General features: G+C 47.5%; 1 protein-coding gene across 13 annotated transcripts in view; it reads left to right on the top strand.

The window, feature by feature from the left end:
- The window catches only part of LPIN2 (lipin 2), a 96,156-nt gene that overhangs the window by 50,993 nt on the left and 25,186 nt on the right, over positions 1-19,977 (top strand). For 10 of the 13 annotated variants that reach the window (XM_042239646.2, XM_027960823.3, XM_012103527.4 and 7 more), the window contains one exon: positions 11,261-11,461. In XM_042239646.2, the coding sequence (XP_042095580.1) occupies positions 11,270-11,461 (192 nt within the window). In that variant the 5' untranslated portion in view covers positions 11,261-11,269. Of the gene's footprint in view, positions 1-11,260; positions 12,151-12,577; positions 12,723-15,729; positions 15,778-19,977 lie in introns of those variants that run through there. The other 3 variants (XM_042239653.2, XM_060405229.1, XM_042239654.1) reach the window with 3 other exon arrangements.

The following is a 19,977-nucleotide window of genomic DNA, read 5'->3' as shown; positions in this document are numbered from 1 at the left end:
TAAACTCAGCACATACCTTACTGATTTTACTTCCACACTTCTCTCTCAACTCTGGTGACGTTCCGATCTCTCACCCCAGGGGCAGGTAGACGAGAGCTGGCCATACTGCACCCGTGGCAGGAAGAGTGAGGACGAGTTGCCAGAAAGCCTCGTTGCTTTGTGGTTTGAGGAGTAAAGGGGAAAGCGGTGAGGAGAGAGACGCGGGAGTGAGAAGCGCTCCGTTCTGGAGCTGCGGGTGTGAAGCACATTCGGTCAGGGGGGAGGTGTGAAGGCTGAGGAAAGTCCTCGGGGCCTCCTTGTCCTCATGTGCTGCTTGCCACTGATTTTGTTACGTGAAGTCGAAGGATAGGTGTCAGACTGAGCCTGTAGTTCCCCTTGTGTGTGCTCAGTCACTCAGTGGTGTCCGACTCTTTGTGACCCCATGGACTGTAGCCCTCTAGGCTCCTCTGTCCATGGGATTCTTCAGGCGAGAACACCGGAGTAGGTTGCCACTTCCTTCTCCAGGGGATCTTAGCTCCCCTAGCTCTGTTGGCAGTTTTCTTGAAGGAAATGAATGCCCCGGGTACATTGCTGAGCCTCAGGAAAATGAAACTACCGTGGCCGGCCGTTCACCGTGACGGCTGCGCCTTGTGGTGTTGGGCGCTTTCCTGTAAATGGTCTGTCTGCTAGAAAACGACGAACTAAGTGTGTCCTCTGTCATCTGCTTTCTGTGACCGTCTTGCTCAGCGCCTGACTTACCCCAGGCTGTGGGCTGGGTGCTCTGCGCTGGGACCTGCAGACCTGCACGGATGTGCTTTGTTCTCATGGGGGTATTTTTAGACTCACCCGTCGGAGGCGGGTGTCATTCTTAACTGTCACCCACACAGACTAGATTTATGCAGGCTTTTTCTCCGAGATCTTCAGCGGCGTCGGGAGAAAAGCGTTGATTTCTAAGCATCTGAGCACGGCTTGTGGAACGATGGGTTGGCCTCCACTGTTGGCATTTTTAAAGCATATATGCGTGTGTTAAATACGTGCACAGTTGCGAATACAGTGTCTTCCCTGCCTCTCTGGTTTCTCTCGTTAGTTGCAGCACGTGGTGTGTGCTCCTCCTTCCCTCTGCTGTTCTGGTCACCAGACCTCACCATCACCCGTCCATCGCTCCATCCATTCCTTGACCCAAAAGGACTTATTAAGGACCTCCTGCTGTGAGCCACCGTGCCACGCTCTGGGGCAGTGGTGAAGTGGCAGCACTTCTCTTGGTCAGAGCTGAGGGTCTGAAGGTGGGCTGGACAGTGAGCTTGTGGGCAGAGCTTGCCGGCCGCGAGGGGAAGGGCAGGTGCCCTGGACCCACCTAGCCTCATGCCGCCTCCTACATCCTTCCTGACCATTCTCATCCAGCTCCTTTGTTTTCTTCTTTTCCACTGTGCTCTGGGTGTTCACATTCTGTTGTGGACAGGCTTTATTTGTCCCCATCTCCTTCTCATCCAAGAAGCCTAAAACATCTTGCTCCTCAAATAAAATATTAGATCAACAGCCAGAGTAGTTGATGGATTGAGAAGAAACTTGGTGTTGGATTTTGAAAGGTTGCCTTGAAAGTTACTGGGCTGCTGATGAGGGTCGAGGGTGGGGAATTGATGGGTTTTGAAGATGAAATAGATTACTTTATGGGGCTTCCCTGGTGGCGCAGAGGTTAAAGCGTCTGCCTCTAATGCAGGAAACCCAGGTTTGATCCTTGGGTCTGGAAGATCCCCTGGAGAAGGAAATGGCAACCCACTCCAGTATTCTTGCCTGGAGAATCCCATGGACAGAGGAGCTCGGTAGGCTACAGTCCACGGGGTCACAAAGAGTCGGACACGACTGAGTGACTTCACTTTCACTTTATTATTTTTTTTCCCCTATGGTTGTCTTTTTTTAAAAACTTTTATTTTTACTTTATTTTGCTTTACAATGCTGTATTGGTTTTGCCATACATTGACATGAATCAGCCACAGGTGTACATGAGTTCCCAATCCTGTACCCCCCGCCCCTCCCCATATCATCTCTCTGGGTCATCCCCGTGCACCAGCCCCAAGCATCCTGTATCTTGTATCGAACATAGAGCTTGAGCAAACAGTTGATAAAATGTAGGCCTCCCCTCAGGAAAGAGCATGTATTGGTATGGTGGCAAAGTGTCTTCCCCTATTTGAACCTTACTCAGCCCAAGATAATCTTCATCTACTTTGTAGATAGTGAGTGTGGTGAACTCACAGAGAAGTGAGCCCAGCAAGCCGAAATCTGTGCTTCCAAACTTCCTTAAAGAAAGTGTGTTGTGACAGGTTCAAAACCTCAATTTATCAACTAACCAGCCTTGATGGCTAAGCTTAAGGCAGTTTCCTGTCCTTTCATTTAAAAAAAAGTCTGAGTCGTTCAGTAGAAACTTTCACTGGGTTACACTGGGGATGTTTTCTTGCTAATTTTCTTCGCAGGGTGTTTTCTGGGGGTGGGGGGAGATGATAGAGGGCTCAGGGTGGCTTTATCAAGTTAGCATCCGTGCCAGCCTGTCCGTATGTCTTTTGTGGACGGACATCAGAAATGGACTCTGAAAAAGTCAAGGAAACAAAACTGACCATTGGTCATTCAGAGAGATGATGGAAGGGCAGGCAGGAGCCAAGGCTGTGGACCCCTGTGTCATAATCTGGTGGCCCCTAGGTCAGTGCTCAGGGGGCTCACCCTGCCATTGCTGGTGGCTTTGCTCCACCCATACTTCAGGAATATCTGTTAAGCCCAGTTTGAGTCAAGTGTCTCCCCAATGCGTCAGCCAGCTGATGCCAACCAAGGCCTGAGTCCCTCATTACAGGATGAGAGTGCTGTGATGCCTGAGCCCTGCTGTATTACCTTCTGAGCTCACCACTGCGTCGTGTATCTGTTCAATTCCAAAAGAGAAGACTGATTGGAAAATTCTGTCTTCTGACATATCCCAAAGGTTAGTAGTGTGTGGTGAGTTGTGATTAGGGAATGAACCCCTAGGAAAGCAGTCTGCCCAGGCCTGGTTTTTTATACATGATTTTTGACAGAGCCACAGCTGCTAGTCCTAGGCTTCCAAGTCCTATAAGATGATCAGGTCAGCTGTTTCTATTTATGTTCACTGAATTGTATGCAGTTTAGAGTTTGTGGAGTCTGGATCCAACCTTGAGGTGATAGGTGTGCCTGGAGGTCAGTACAGACTGTAGCCCAGAGCAGCCTGGTTTCCTGAACACACCTCATCGGGTTGGGAGGAGAAAGCGCCTGGCATGCATACTGGAAGTCCCTAGAAATCACAGGTCCTTAGGGGCCCACTTCCAGTTTTACGTGTGCACTGGGACTTAGGTGTCTGCATTCTGTCCTCCATAACTTGAGTCTGTTGCAGATGGTCCAGGGACCACTCCTGGGGAAGCCCTGAGCTGCAGTGTGGTCCTTGGAGATACAAGGCTGGGACCTGGCTGCCTTCAGATGGTGAAAGTGATGGGGTTGCTCCTTTTTAGAAAAACAGCTGACGGGCTCATAACCGACAGGAAATTGACTAGAACCCCCAAAGAATACTGAGGCCCAAAGAATACCGCACCCTTCCTAAATCTGGGTCCCTCCAGAAGGATCCTTCCACATTCAGACACCAGGTTCAGGAAGAGTCCAGAGCCCTGTCTTTAGCACCCGAGGGGCTCAGTGTCCATGGAGTCCTTTCAATGAGGCTGATTCGGGAAGCAGCAAGAATAGGCGTGGCGTTTTTATCAGAGGGACTGCCCTGCATGGAGCTCTGCTTGCCTTACCTGGCTCATCTTCATAATCAGTTATGAAATTTTATTTAAGAAGAAACTTTGCTTTTTCAAAAACCGCTCAGTGTGATTTTGAGCCAATGTAATAAGTAAAATTCTTGAAGTTCAACCGTGCTAGGAAGATCCCCACCAAGTCCGTCCTTTCTGCTTTCCTCTAAGTTGGTTTGTTCACTCACTTAAACAGTGTTGGCTGAATCCCAGCGAGGTGCCAGATGTGTTTCTAGCCCTGCCTGGAGTTGGTGGCGTGCTCCTCCCCAACAGCTGCCCTGCCCGCATGTCTGCCTGGGGTCTGTTGCCTCTGTGTCTCTTCTGCTAGAATGGGCCATGGGAGCTTCCGAGGGGTCTCTGCCTCTACTTCATCCTCCCTCCCCACGCATTGATCCTGGCCGGCCCATGCCCAAGGGCGGGTCTGAGGCCTTGCATCACCTCCCCTTGGCCACAGGCTCCCCACACCCTCCCGGTCACTGTCCCTGGGAACCCCCTTGCTTGGCCTGGTAAACCCCGACAACATTTTCACCCTGAGAACAAGTACGTTCTGCGTCCGGAAGCCGTTCCTTACTCTCCCCTGCAGGTTTTCCTTCTTCCTTGTCTCATCTTCCTCAGTCGCCAGGACAGCGTGATCACAAGGTCTTCTGTAAATGAAGACAGTGTTTATGCCGCTTTCTCCTGCTGGACCCAGGATTCTGGGGGAAGGAGCGCAGGACTTCTGCCACAGGGTCTCACTCTGGCGCCTGGCATGAAGCTGGTCGTGGTTTTGTCCAGCTGTATGAGAGTCTTCCCAGACACAGCTTAGGACGGTGGCCGTTTTGCTGGGCAAGTTACAAGTCCTCTATTATGTTGCCCTTGAAGGCGTCACTCATCCTGTGTGATGGCTCTTAGTCCGTGAGGGACCTCCCCGCACGAGGCTCTCATGGCCCTCCTTTTCCATCATAACGGAGAGTCGTCCGGACCACTCGGTGTGTGCAGGTGGTGTGCCGGGGACCCTGGGTTTGGTCTGTGGACTTGCACATGGGGCCTTGTGGTCCTGGTGGGGGGTGTGGAGGAGCCCCCTGCCCTTCGGGGCCCTGGCTGGCCCTGTGCTCTGGACGGGATGCTGGGGGCCGTGCATAGGCAGGGATGCTTAGGTGTACTTTCCTTGTGGATTTGGGGTTCCAGGAGGCCAGAGGGGCTCACAGATCGTCTGCTCTGTGGGGCCCTGGATCTGAGAGGCTCTCCTCATTGAGGGCAGGGCCTTTCCTCATGCTGCTGTTTCCTGCTCTGAGTTTATAAAGTAAGAATTAAAGGCAGCTACTGTAAAATAAGAAAAAGCCACTGGCAGTCTGCTCTGATGGGGAAAGAGGCAAAACAGAGAGGTGTCAAGTGAGGTGCTGCCTTGAGTCTCAGTGGGACCCTGTCCCAAGCACCTGCTGGCCCCGGGGCGGTATCCTGACTCAGTTTAGCTCCTGAAGGACAGCACATCCCCTGGGTGCTTGGGTCCCTGCCCTCCCAGGCCTGGAAGATGCTGCAGCGGACACCTCTCATCTCCCACCTTTGGGGAAGTAACGTTCCTGCAGGCTGGGGTCCCCTCCAGGTCCATGTATGGACCCCTTGGAGGACTCAGGGATCCTTGGACAGCTGTAGGGACTGCAGAGCAGCCCTCAGATCTTGAGAGAGCTGCAGGGTGGGGGAGGCAGGCAGTGCTGTCTGGCTCAGCCTTCACTTAGGAATCTGCCCTGGGAGACCCAGATCCCCTTGGAGGTTGGGTGAAGTGTGTTTGAGAACATTCTTGAGAGATGTCAGGTACAGAATGTAAGCTTGGTTGCCTGGAGCATAGGTAGAAGTCGGACCGGGCAAGGTCACAGTATGTTGGTGTTTGTTTCCTAAAGTTTCTAGAAGGTTCTGTCCCCTCTTAGCACATTCTTCATGTCTGTGTGCAGAGGTTGCAATGTTGAGGGTAAGTTCTCTGATAAAAGCTGTTCTCTGTCCCTCGCAATCTCCCAGGATGTACACTTCTTAACCTGAGGGGAATTCAGTAGCTGGCGGGTGGTCAGCCCTACGGGTGGACAGGAGGGCCAGTGTGCCTCTGGACTCTGTGATCACTTCTTATTTGTGGGGTCGAGTAGCATTGCATGAAAATAATACTCCCATTGTGGAAAGCAAGAAATCTGGGGGTTTTGTCGGACATTTATCATCAGTGACAGACAACGGTTCTGTCATTTAGAGATGCTATTGAAGGCATAGGCCCCAGAATCAGATTGAGTTCGGTTATCAGCTTTATGACGAAGTGCAGCAACCTTGGACATTGCTGAGCCTCCTTGCCTCCTGCGACACCAAAGTCCTGGGTGGTTGTGAAGATTACATGAGCTAACATCCAGGCTAACACAGCGCCTGACATGTGACAGACATGTAACAATTGCAGTTGTGTTTGTTAGTGGTAGTAACTAGTTGTTGTCCAGTTGATAAGTTGTATCCAGCTCTTCGTGACCCCGTGGACTGCAGCACTCCAGGCTTCCTTGTCCTTGACTATCTCCCAGAGCTTGCTCAGATTTATGTCCCATCGAGTCGGGTGATGTCATCCAGCCTTCTCATCCTCTGTCACACCTTTCTCCTTCTGCCCTCGATCTTTTGCAGCATCAGGGTCTTTTCCGGTGAGTTGGCTCTTTGCATCCGGTGGCTGAAGTATTGAAGCTTCAGCTTCAACTAGTAGTACCAGCTAACTAATATAGTACCCAGCATTATGAAGGCAAGCATTATTGGGCTTCCCTGGTGGCTCAGATGGTAAAGAGTTCGCTGGCAATGTGAGAGACCCAGGTTCAGTCCCTTGGTGGGGAAGATCCCCTGGAGAAGGGAACGGCTACCCACTCCAGTATTCTGGCCTGGAGGATTCCATGGACTATATAGTCCATGGGGTCACAAAGAGTCGGACACAGCTGAGTGACTTTCACTTCACTTCACTTAAAACTTACAATACAGATTTTGATTATATATGAGTGGTTTACAGTGTATCCATTTTTATATTGATAACAATTTAGAAATCATAATATTTTAACAGCTACCTGTATCTCTGAAGTTACTCTTCTTAATAAATGTGGTTTTTTATTGGACATGTCACTTTTAAATAGTTCGGGGCCGTTTTTAACAGAGGGGATTTGTATTTGAACCTCCTGCTGATCCATTCCTGTTTAGAACTCTCTACTGCATATCATGATGGTTGACTTTGGTTTCTCTGATGCTCAGGAAGAGCTGCTAAGCAAATCTTTAAACTTTTGGTAAATGATTGAATCTGGAAACCTCCCAGCTACTATTCCAGATGCTAGTGTATGTTTACTTTAAAATGCTTGATAAGGAGGTTCTGATAACAAGATAGCGGCATGCGATTTGGTCTGCTGAGTTCTATGTGTGAAGGGCCGTTTAGCCTCTGTTAAGCGTCTCAGTTGGTCACCGTCTGCTGATTTCTAACCATTTTCCGTTAGTGATCTGTCAGCGCCTCCTTCCCTGTCTCGGGAGCCCCCGACATGTAAGCCAGTCCCTGGGCAATGTGCTGCTACCTGGCCCCAAGTGCACTGCACACTGCTTGGACTGAACATCAGTCAGGCCTGTCTGTGCCTGCCCTAGTGTCTACTTTTGGATCTTCCATTTAAGGAAAGTAAATCCTTTAGTTAGTTATAAAAATGAAAGTAAACCCAGTCATTTCGCTTATTTTAAGGACTAAGAATGCTTAGCTCAGAAGAGCTGAGCCCTGGTTGCGGTTGTGCAGTGAACTCCCTGGTGTGTGGAGGGGTCCATTAGAGGAGAGCGGGGCATGTGCGGTGTGGCTCCTGTGGACACAGCAGCCAGGGCCATCTGTCTGTGGTGCGCCTCCTGGGGAAAGGGGTGTGAGTCTCTGTCCACTGGAAGCATCCAGGATTGGAGAGCCGTCTAGCGTGTGATGCTGCAGAAGATACTTGAGTCGCTGGCCGCTAAGGCTGCTGTAACAAAAGTCCACAGACTGGGTAGTTTAAACAACAGGGATTTATTTCTCCTGGTTTTGAAGGCTGGGAAGTCCAAGATCAAGGTGCTGGCCAACTCTGTTGCTGATGAGGGCTTTTTGCTGGCTTGCCGGAGTTCTCTGCAGCCTGTGGGGGGGGCCCTCACCCCCCTGCGGTGGCACCAGGCCTCCCTTGCTCTGTTTCCCAGCCTCATGATATGGACGGGGTTGTTTTATATCTGCTGAGAGAGAACCAACCGTTTGACAGCCTGCATTTTTCTGCATTTAGCGACTGTCGTTTACACAATAGACTTTCTTGCATAGCAGCCCATCCTTTACCCATGGTAATTAAAACCATCCTGAATAGACATAGTTGTGTTTAATTATGGGCTCTGTCCTCTAGTTGATGCAAGCTTATTACACATTTAGTTTATAATGCGGTCATTTACGTCTGAATGTAGATGCTCATGTCATCATTTTTCAGCTTCTTTAAGAAGAGGGCTGTATGATTTGTTATGAATTCTTTTTAGATTTGTAACACAGCTCATTTTAAAATTGCTACTGTCAGGCATAATACAAAGATTGATCATGTGGGTGCTGTTGGTTTAACATATGTGCTATGACAGGCCAAGAGGGTGTTGGTGAACATGTATCACCTACAGAATATGAAAATTCTGATGCACGGTTCAAACTAAAAAAGAGTGAAAAGATGAAGTGCTTAAGACTAAACTTTATTTCACTTCTGTTTTTGGAGACATTCTTAACGTATAAAGATTGTGCACCGTGACCCCAAAAATAAGGAACAAAAATACATTTATTCACTCTAAATCTAAATCGGGTGTCGTGCTCTTTTATATCACAAAATTTAATTTTCTGCATCATTAGCCGTTAGGGAAATGCAAATTGAAACCAGTATCACTACACACCTGTCATCAGGGCTGTCATAAAAAGTAGTGAGAATGCCGAGTGCTGGCAGGGACTCAGAGACGACACTGCATCTCTCAGACACGGCTGGTGGAAGTGGGCAGCAGGCCAGCAGCCCTGGTGGCTGCGTCTGTGAAAACTAAGTAGTCCCATTCAAACCAGCGCTCACGTTTCCTGGGCATTTTCCCCAGTCAGCTGAGAACTGATTTTCACACAGAAACCCATAGAGGAATGTTTAAAGCAGTTTTCTTTGTGATAACTCAAAATCTGAAATAGCTCCGCTGTTCCTCAACCAGTGAGTGAGTAAATTGCGGTCTATCCACTCCATGAAATACTCAGCATCAGTAGAGAGGAGCAAGCTGTTGGTGCATGCACCAACCTGGATGAGTCTCCTTAGAAATATGAGCGAGGAAAGGCAGTCTCCAGATGTTAGGCACTGTGCGATTCTGTACCCTCCTAAATGGCAAAAATCTCAGCAGTGAAGCGGGTCAGTGGTTGCCAGGGATTCAGGAGGGAGAGCCGACAGAGGGAAAGCAGGTGTGCGTGACCATAAAGGGCCCACAGGACGAACTTTTGTCATAATGGGATGTTCTCAGTCTTAACTGAGTCACTGCTGCTGCTAAGTCACGTCAGTCGTGTCCGGCTCTGTGCGACCCCATAGACGGCAGCCCACCAGGCTCCCCCGTCCCTGGGATTCTCCAGGCAAGAACACCGGAGTGGGTTGCCATTTCCTTCTCCAGTGAGTGAAAGTGAAGTCGCTCAGTCATATTCGACTCTTAGCGACCCCATGGACTGCAGCCTAGCAGGATACTATCAACGCCCAATTATGATGATTGCACTGGAACTTTGCCAGATGTTACCACTGGAGGAGGCTGGTAAAGAATATATGGTATCTCGTCGTATTACTTCTTAGAACTGCATGTGTGTGAATCCACAGTTATCACAACCTCAAAAGATCAGTGTTTTAAAAATATGTGATGATATATTCTGATAACACACTTTCCACTGCACATATGTTTCTTACTTTTTTATTCTCTTTGATTGATGGTTTGTCCATTCCCTTATTCATTCAAGAAATCATTATCCAGCACTTGATACGTGCTTCATTTGGCCTTACTCTCTAGTTTGTTTATCCTGAACTGAAATCATACCAACTTGTCACTGTTGTAGAGCTCACCTCGTAAAGGACCCCCGCCACTGCATTCTGTTGTCACTGGTAAGTTCCCCAGCTGGTTACATCCCCACAGCCAGCTCTTTCTGTAGGTGCAATTTGGGGACTTGCTGGCACCAGCTTTAAAATACTCAAGGCATTTTCCAGGTGACGCTGTTGTGGCTCGGCTCCGTGACGTGGAAATAGGCCTTGATAGCTATGCACGAGAGCGGGAAGGAGTGTTTGAGCGGGGTCCGGCGCCAGCTCTCCTGTGAAGAGCAGTGGGCATCTCTGCGGCACGGGCGCTGCGGGGCCCTGGGCTCATGCAGGCACGGCGTGTATTCTTCCAGTTCAGCTTTGGACTTTCCTACAGTTAGACTGTGCTCTCTGGGAACTTTTCTGAACCTGTAACTTTGATCTCAATATCAAAGTTTTTGATCTGGGTTTAGAGAGGCAGCTGTGCTGATGGTGAATCCTCTGGAGGAGAGCCCATCGGGTCTCTGCTTTAGTGGAAGTTGAGGCGGGGAGGGTCTCTTGTCAGGGTTGTGTTCCTCTCCTCAGGAAGGTGTTTTCCTTGGTTGTACTTGGACACTCTGCTAGGAGAGCCAGTGTCTGATGGATGAACTGTGGTTGTGTGGGTCACCGGAAATGAAATTTGACAACCTTAGGACTAAAGAGGGGCTAACGGAAGAGCCAGGGGCTCGGGCCCCCATCCTGTGGTCAGATGGAATGGTTGGGGGCCCTGCGCCCCGGGCAGGTACCTTCGCCTTTTTGACCCTTTCTGGAGGACACTCTGCAGTCTGGTGGTCCTGATTTAAATAGTGAATTGTCATTACGGAACAGGATTAAACGTTTTTTCTGTGCTTTGAACTTTGTGGGACGTGAACGTGTGTTCTGGTGAGCTGTGCTGAAACTCTGAAGGGTTTGGTATAAATCGGTTCAGCTCAGCCTTGCTCACCAGTTGTTTAATCTAGCGTGTCTTTGAACCATAGTCTTAATTCTGTAGCAAACCCATCTCTCACTCGCACAGGAGCTTCCTCTTGGGGGTGATCTTCACTCACTGTTCCACATGGCTTCTTCCTCAGTGGATGCTTTTTACGCAGGACCCAGCTGTCTCGGGCAGGAGGGCTGAATGGTGTCGGGGTTCTTTGGTGGTTCCTGCAGGTTCTGTACTTTGGGGGGAAGCACCTCGTGGTAGCAGGCTTGATCCGAGATGCTGAAAGAGGAGAGGGGACTTCTGCGTGCCCAGCTGGGCCACCCCTCAGTTCCATGGTGGACGGGCTGGGGCTGCCCGTGCGTGGACGTGTGTAGCTACCACGTCAGTGGACACAGAGGGGCGAGCGTCACAGGGTGGATAATAGTCTGGGGGACACGTGAGCCACGTGGTCACTGTAGCTTTTTCTCTGCTGTTGCCATTAGATCCACAAACTCAGCGTTAACATCTCATCCAATTTGTTCTGTCTCTTTTAGTCTCAAACCATGAATTATGTGGGGCAGCTGGCGGGGCAGGTGATCGTCACAGTGAAGGAGCTCTACAAGGGCATCAACCAGGCCACGCTGTCCGGCTGCATCGACGTGGTGGTTGTGCGGCAGCAGGACGGCTCCTACCAGTGCTCGCCCTTCCACGTGCGCTTCGGGAAGCTGGGGGTCCTGAGGTCCAAGGAGAAGGTGGTGAGTGCCGGTCGCGTGCGCTCTGTCCCCTGGGTGGTGGGGCGCAGCAGGTCAGCCCTGGCCGTGAGCTCCCGGGACCTTCCTGCTTCTGTTTTGAGAACCTGTCTGCTGTTGACGACAGCGGTGTGGGAAGTCCACCCTTCATACTGCTTTTGAGTTTGCTTCTAAATCCACAAAGCCCCAGAGGAAGTCTTGCGGGGGAAAGAGGTGAAAATCATTTTAATAATCCTGTGTGTTGCAACTTAGAAAACCCAAACCTAAACTAGAGTTATAAATGGGGAAGTTAGGTGTATTTAGAAAAGTGCCTTTACCTTATACAGCACTTTAAAATATTTAGTGTTATGCCTACAGACCAACTGGATAGAGTAGGTTGGTATGCTCAGGAGTATATTTGTTTAAATGAAATTAATGCCAAAGTTCTATATTTGTTTTTGCAAAGCTGTAAAATCTTGTTGTAAATACCAGGACTTTTTCACAAATCTGACTGAAGTGAAAATCCGCAGGCTTTTATTATTTTAGGGATAATTTCTTTTAAAAAGAAGATGTTGGTTTTCTTTTCTCTCTCTCTCTCTCTTTTTTTTTTTTTTTTTAACATGCTTCTCCCTTCAGGAGCACTTGGGAAGTCTGTTAGTGTATCTGATTGATGTCGATCATGTTAGAAAAAGCTGAGCTAAGAGTAAGCTTCTCAGGTACATAGTAGTGATTTGCTTTCTACTCCTGTCCCATGTTGTCTCCCTAAATAGCATAAGGAGGTTCTGTCAGGATTTTCAACCCCTGTGAAAGCTCCACAGAAGTACATGTCAGAGGACCACTGTCCTAAGTTGCAGAATCTCTTTTTTTCAGATTTTGGCTAATCACACAGCTGATCTTACTCTTTAAAATAGAAACTTCCCTCTGTCTTAATTGAACTTACATTATTTTGAAAGAGCCCGGAGAACCAGGGTGGCGGGGCTTATGTGGCCCGGCCTCTGTTCAGAGTCCCCGTTTGGAACCCGCAAGCAGTGGCAACGTCCTGAGGGACTAGGAAACTGCCCACTGCAGGCATGTTTGGCCACAGCAGAGCGTCCCTGGAATTTTTTCTTACTTTCTGGTAATGCTAATCTTGTGTGCTTTCAGACTGTTTCGGCTTTGGGAGAATTAGCAACCGTTCCTGCACTGGAATTTCCCGGTAGTTGTGTAAGGGTCTGTTTGTAAAATGACTCATAAGGCTTCCCGCCCTCCACTTCCCCTCTATGATCTGGATTTTTGGTCAGACGATTGGGTAAGTCATCTGGCCTCCGAACTGGAACCTGCAGGCTGATGTATGTACACCTCTGTGCACCTGTAAGTGTGACTGGGCGGACAGTGGCTCTCTTCCTGCTTGCTCTCTGCCTCTAAGATAGTAATGCAGTTTCCGTATGCAGCCACACATGTCATTGTGCTATAGAAATAGCTCGTCAAGCTTGTAAGAGAAGTCTATCCATGAGGCCCAGGAAAAGAGAAAAGTTCTTCCGCATTCCTTCCCTTGGTAGCCCAGAGACCCAAAGGATATATTTGGGAGGAAATTTGGCTGTTTGACCAAAGCATAGCTTTCCTGTGACAGTAAACCAAAGCCATGTCTGCCTTGAGGGACTGGCAGTTTGGAGACATTGTGCTGTTTTATATTTTAGGTCATTTTGGATTAGGGAAAGCTGTCGATTGATTTTATTTTATTATTTTAGATTATTTGACTGTGCTGGGTCTTAGTTATGACATGTGATCCTTGACAGGGATCCAACCCGTGGCGCCTGCATTGGGAGTGGGGAGTCTTAGCCACTGAACCACCAGGGAAGTTGATTTTCAATTAAAAACGCAATTTTCAAGTATAGGGACACCTATGAAGTGAACTTGAGACCCTACCCACCTGAAAACCTCTGGTTTTAAGGGAAGAGGCAGTGTAATAATTTTCCCACTGTCGTTGCCGTGTTCTTTGCTTGATAGAACACAATACTCCCTGTAGTTTTCATAATTCAGGAGTTTACTTTCAGAAGATAAAGATGTACTTGATATTTTGAAATATTAATCTTGTTGATTTAACGCAAAACTGATTTAATTGCTTATCAAAGGTAAATAACCCCGTGTATTAGACAGGACAGTTTCCATCATAGATGACAAAAGTCCACCTCACACTAGCCTAGGCAAAAAAGGAATTAAATTGGCCTGTGTAACTGAAGTCCAGGAGGATTTGAAACACTCAGGGCTTTACTTAGAGCTGCTGAAGGTGTCACCAGAATCACCTCCCCTCGCCTTTCGGCTCTGCTCCCTTTCTGTCTGTCTGTCTAACGCACAGCGGCTGCCACACATGCAGGCTGACTTCCGTTGACTCAGCAGGCGCAGCAGGAAGACAGCCTCTCCTTTCTGCAAAAGTACCAGAGTTGTCTCCCTGTCAGACTTGGTTACATACGTCTCGGGGACCAGTCACCATAGCTGGGGGTGAAATGTATTGATTGGCCTGGCTGGAGCAGCAGCCCCGCCTCTGCTCTCTACAGCCACTGGAAATAGATGGTCTGAAATAGAGGAGATTGGATCGCCAAAGGGAACAGAGATACACCCACCCAAAGAGTGGCCAAAACACGCGCCTGCTACTGCCAGCATCTCCCAGAATTAGTTCTGTTTCAACATCTGTCATATGTGTTGAGCAAAAGGCACAATGTAGGAAATATGACCATATGGAAACAAGTGTTTTAGAAACCAGTTTACTAGAAGTAAACTTCTTCCTTGGGCTTCCCTGGTGGCTCAGCTGGTAAAGAATCCGCCTGCAGTGCCAGAGATCTGGGTTCGATCCCTGGGTTGGGGAGATCCCCTGGAGAAGGCAACAGCTACCCAGAATACTCCAGTATTCTGGCCTGGAGAATTCTTGGAGTCTCAAAGAGTCGGACACAACTAAGCGACTTCCACTTTACTAAAAGTAATATTGACGCACCAAAATGAGGTTTCTCCTAGTGGACACAGAAGCGGTAGGGGAGGGTGGGATGAGTGGAGAGAGGAGCAGGGAAGCTTATACACTACCGTATGTAAAATAGATAGCCAGTGGGAGTTTGATGTGGATGCAGGAAGCTCATACTGGTGCTCTGTGACAACCTACAGCGATGGGACGGGGTGGGAGGGAGGTTCAAGAGGGAGAGGACATATGTGTACTTATGGCTGATTCATGTTGATGTATGGCATAAACCAATACGATATTGTAAAGCAGTTATCCCCCAAATAAAAGTAAATAAAATTAAAAAAAAATTAAAATCATAAAAAACAAAAATGAGGGTCCTGTTTAATAAAATCGTCACCTTGGGAAGCATTTATTCCAACTTGGTGCCATCTCTCAAAATGTTTTTAGTATTTTTCCTTTGAGACCTAAAGGACTCATGGCATATTCCTTGAAGTATTCTCAGTATTGGCACAATCTTGATGACAGATTTAATTTTTGGAAAGACCCAAGCTCCATTTAGAGTCAAATCAAGAGACCAAAGTAAGTCGTCATACTAAGAAATGTCACATTTGGGAATTCCTGGCGGTCCAGAGGTTGAGACTCAGGGCTGTCACTTCCAGGGGTCGGGGTTCAATCCCTGGTGGAGGACCTAAAAATAAGGACGATAAACGTAAACCAGAGGGTTAACTGTTTAAGAATGGTTTTGAAACAAACTTTGAATCTGCATCCTGGAGAAGCAGTCTTCCATTTTCCCGGGTATGTCAGATGAATGGGTAACCTCCAAAAGTGAGTGTTTTAAAGTATGGTATTAGTTGGAATCTGTTTTTTTTTTTTTTTTTTTTAATCTAATATAGAATAACTTTAAATGTTTCATTTGTCCTATTTAGTTTAACTTTCAAATTTTATATAGCAATCAGTCAACAAACATGGGTTATTTAAATTATAGATCTGACTCTAGTTGAATAAATTAAGTCATCCTGAGAAACTTGAAATTTGCCATTATGGAGCACATTTTTTTCTTTCTTCAGTTCTCACGTAACTTTTTTGATTAGAGACAGTCTTCCTATGACTCTGGAAGAAGCTGCCATTATTTCAGCTGCTTCAGAGGCCTTGCATGACTCTAGATGCGTATGTGACTTCAGCTAGTTTATTATGAAAGAAAACTTAAAGCACCTGTCTGAAAGTATGTTTTTCTCTTGGCTCAGGAGCTTGCTGCAGCATTTTGTTTTACAGGAGTTCTAATCATATGCCGCTTTTTCAGTAAACGTTCTCAGTAATAGCACTGAGAAGGGCCAGCACGGAGGCGAGTGAGGATTAATGCTTGGCCTGTGGAAACTGTTTCATGCTCCTCTTGGTTTTAACAAGTAAAAGAAATGTGAGTTTTGTGTAAAATAATCACTAACGTTTCTGAAATAGGGAATTTTTTACATAAGATTTTTCACTTGTTTTGGATTCATTTCTTAGTTGCCTATTTTTCTGATTTCCTTTTATAGTGTTATCCTTTTCTTACAGTTTTATTTTGTAATTAACACACCAACTGCACATGGTCAAAGGCCATACTTGATAAGTTTAAACACACATGTGTACCATAAAAGTCGCTCAGTTGTGTCTGACTCTTTGTGACCCCATGGACTGTAGCCCACCAGGCTCCTCTGTCCATGGGATTCTCTAGGCAAGAATACTGGAGTGGAAAGCTGTTCCCATCTCCAGGGGATCTTCCCAACTCAGGAATCGAACCTAGGTCTCCCTCATAACAGGTGGATTCTTGACTGTCTGAGCCACCAGGAAGGCCATCACCATGACACGGAGCCTTTCACCATCCTGTACTCTTAGTCTCCTCCACTCTGTAACAGTTCCTCGGGCTTTGTTTCGTGATTTTGACAAATTTTCTTAGTTTATTTTAGATGGACAGACAAGTTGCAAATGCAGTTTTTAAAGTTTCCATATACCCTTCACCCAGCCTCTTCCTTCATGTTCACGTTCCACGTGACTGTAGTACGGTGATCAAAACCAGGAAGTCAACATCAGTATAAGCTATCAGCTAAAGACCTTACTGGAAAAGACCCTGATGCTGAGAAAGATTGAAGGCAAAAGGAGAAGTGGGCAACAGAGGATAAGGTGGTTAGATAACGTAACCAACTCTGTGGACATGAATCTGAGCAAACCCCACAATATGGTGAAGGACAGGGAAGCCTGGCGTGCTGCGGTCTGCGGATCGCAGAGTCGCACACGATGAAGCAGCTGAACAACAAACAGCAGCACAGACCTTCACAACAAACACCACTTCACCAGTGTTTCTACTTGTGTCTTTTCTCTGTTGCAGGATCCCTCCTTGCTCTCGCCCTGTGCTCTCTAACAGTCCTGTCTTTCCGTGTGACCTTGACTTCTTAGAGTGCAGAACAGTTACCGTGTAGATGGTCTCTCAGTTTGAGTTCTCCGATGCTTTCTCATTTGGGTGAGAATGACACCGCGTGCGGTGCACCCTCCTTGCCGGTGGTGTTAGCTCTGCTCGCTCTTGAGTGATGGCTGTGAGATTATTTGTGGGAAGAAACCTCAGGACTGTGCGCATAGCCTATCTCTCATTATGCTCTCACCAGGAATTTTAGGGGACATGGTGGACTTTGCTGTGTGTGATTGCTCTGGTGTTTGCCAAATGGCGACTTTCTGTTTCCATTCTTCTGCTCCACTTATTCATTGAAATTGTACTTTGTCAAAGAGCTATTCTCTTATTCAATTATTAGATTGGTGTGGACTCACGGATATTAATTTTACCCCATGGGTTGTAATCATTATTATCATTATTTCTGTGGTTGCTAAGATTGTCCCAGTTTCAGACATTGTTAACTCCTTCGAGCTGAGTGCTTTTGAAACGCTCCTATCATTTTTTAAGCACTCCTTGTTACTTTCCGGCACTGGAGACTACTCTCCCTGCCTCAACCCTGGAATTGTTATTATTTCTCCAAGGGAGCTTTTGAACTGTGGTGTTGGAGAAGACTCTTGAGAGTCCCTTGGACTGCAAGGAGATCAAACCAGTCAATTCTAAAGGAAATCAGTCCTGAACATTCATTGGAAGGACTGACGCTGAAGCTGAAACTCCAATATTTTGGCCACCTGATGCGAAGAACCAACTTATTAGAAAAGACTCTGATGCTGGGAAAGATTGAAGGCGGGAGGAGGGACAACAGAGGATGAGATGGTTGGATGGCATCACCGACTCGATGGACATGAGTTTGAGTAAACTCTGGGAGTTGGTGATGGACAGGGAGGCCTGGCATGCTGCAGGCCATCGGGTCACAAAGAGTTGGACACGACTGAGCGACAGAACTGAACTGAAGGGAGCTTTGGTTTCTTGATTGGAGAACAGTGTCTGGAAACAAAGATCTGGTCACTGGGTACGCTCACTGGTCTGAGGTGCAATTGCCTGTAGCTCCCTAGCCGGCAGAGCTGAAAGATTCATGTGTGTAAGTACCTGCATCTGTACCTGCCTGAAAGGACTAGGGGTTTGCAGCATCGCCCTCTTCCAGCCTGGCACCTCAGGGCTCATCCCCTCATTGCAGCATCTTCCGACAGTGAGCACCGTGCCTTTCATCATCCACAGTAAGCAACATGTTTGTTCAGTCCTAGAATACACACATAGGAGTTTCAGGATTGTGAACTCACATCTCTGTGATTAAAAAGAAATCACTAACTGCAGTACAGTATCTGTTCAGAGGTTTTGGGGGTTTTTTTGCCTTTAAACATAGAATAAGTCTGCATACTGTTCTCCAAAGTTACTTAGGTTCATTTTATTCTTCCCTTAAACATGGCTATGTTATTCATACATGGGATTTTTATAATAAGCATTGACAGCATATGTCAACTAATATTGTTTAATACGATGTTGCTTATCTCATCATTTGGTTACTCCCGGGAAGATGGAGCTGGAAGTGAACCAGGCTCAGCTGTGGTTGGAAGGGATCACTGGTCCTCAGTGGAAACAGCCAGTGGAGTGTGCGGTTGTTCCCACCGCAAGGGCCGTGCAGAGCTAAGGACACTGAGCTCACAGATTGTTCCACTTATGTCTATATTATGCCTTTGTGTGTTTGTCTCTGTGTCTTGAACGGTCTAAAGCCAAAGTTCACAAGTTATTGGTAAGAGTTTTGAAAGTTAGTATTTATTATTGTAAAATATTTAAAAGTATTTATTCAGAACCTGCAGATAAACAGCTGCATTATTTTTAAAGGATATGGCAGTATTTCATTTATACAAACACTCCTCACTTTGTACAGTAATTCAGACAATGAAAAGGGGCAGGCTGAAACCCTGCAGAAGGAAAGTTAGTCAGTGAGGGAAGTTAGGGCTCGTCCACGACCTCTATAAGCTTTGGTCAAAACTTGCCAAAACTCTTACTGTGTTATAAATGTACAGGAAAATGAAAAATAGTGAAATAGTGCACTGCAGTTCAAAACATGAGAAATAATGAGAATTAAGTGTCTTATTTCTTCACAAAACACTCATCAGGAGTGGTGTGAACAGCTCTTGCCTTCTTGACATAACACTTGCACTGTGGAATAAGTGTCTTTTCATTGTCTTAGCAGCGTGCCCTGCTCCTTTCTGAATCTGCCTCAGCGTCCAGCTTTTGGTCCTTTGGAATTGCCATGCCCTGAGGCGTCTCGGGGAGTTGCTTCGGCCTGAGGTTTTGCCTGAGGTTTTGCCGGTGTCCTTTCCTCTCCATCTGCATCCTTTTGTCGCAGCTCCTTCCCTCTTTTCTGGGATAAACTCGCCTCCAGGCTCCTCTGCCACATGTCCTGCGTCTCGTTTGCAGAGTTGGCCATTTCTTCTGTAACTGCTGATGTCCATTTTGGTTTCCTCCCCCAGCACTGGTACTGTTTGTTTCTTTAGCTGCACTTTGGTTCTGCCCAGTGTCCTCTTTCCATTGTCCATTTTATAAGGTGTCAGCTGGGTTTGTCACTGGGAGGCCAGGAGGAAGCACAGCCGCACGCTTCGCCGCCTGTGGCTGAACTAAGGGACAGATGTGCTGGGACTGGCCACTGACAGGCTCTGAAGAAGCGGCGTGACGAGCCTGTGGTCGTGACGGGCCTCTGCTGTTTCTGTGCGGTCGCCCCTCTGTATCCGTGGGTTCTGCATCCAAGGTTTCAACCAATCATAGATCAAAAATACTTTGGAAAAATTTTTCCAGAAAGTTCCCCAAAGCAAAACTTCATTTGCTATGCACTGGCAAGTGTTTGCATAGCATTTATGTTGTGCTACATATTAGAAGTAGTCTAGAGATGACTTAGAGTACATGGGAAGATATGAGTGGGTTCTGTGCAAGGATGGCGCCCTTTGCTCTGTAAGGGACTTGGGCGTGTATGGATTTCAGTATCCGAGGCGGGCCTCAAGCTACTCCCTGTGGTTGCTGCAAGATGACTGGGTGACTGTGGACGGAGGGGCTGGTGGTGAAGTGTGTGCTTCCTGTAGTTACATGGTCAGCACAGTGTGGGAGCTGAGGTTCATGCTGACCCAAGTCTCTCACGGGAGGCCTGGCAGTGCTGTGACCTCCAGTTCAGGTCAGTCGCTCCGTCGTATTCAGCTC

The sequence above is a fragment of the Ovis aries genome, chromosome 23 (genome assembly GCF_016772045.2).
Source record: "Ovis aries strain OAR_USU_Benz2616 breed Rambouillet chromosome 23, ARS-UI_Ramb_v3.0, whole genome shotgun sequence".
Taxonomy (NCBI): domain Eukaryota; kingdom Metazoa; phylum Chordata; class Mammalia; order Artiodactyla; family Bovidae; genus Ovis; species Ovis aries.
The sequence above is the reverse complement of the archived record's forward strand: the minus strand, read 5'-3'. Positions and strand labels throughout refer to the sequence as shown.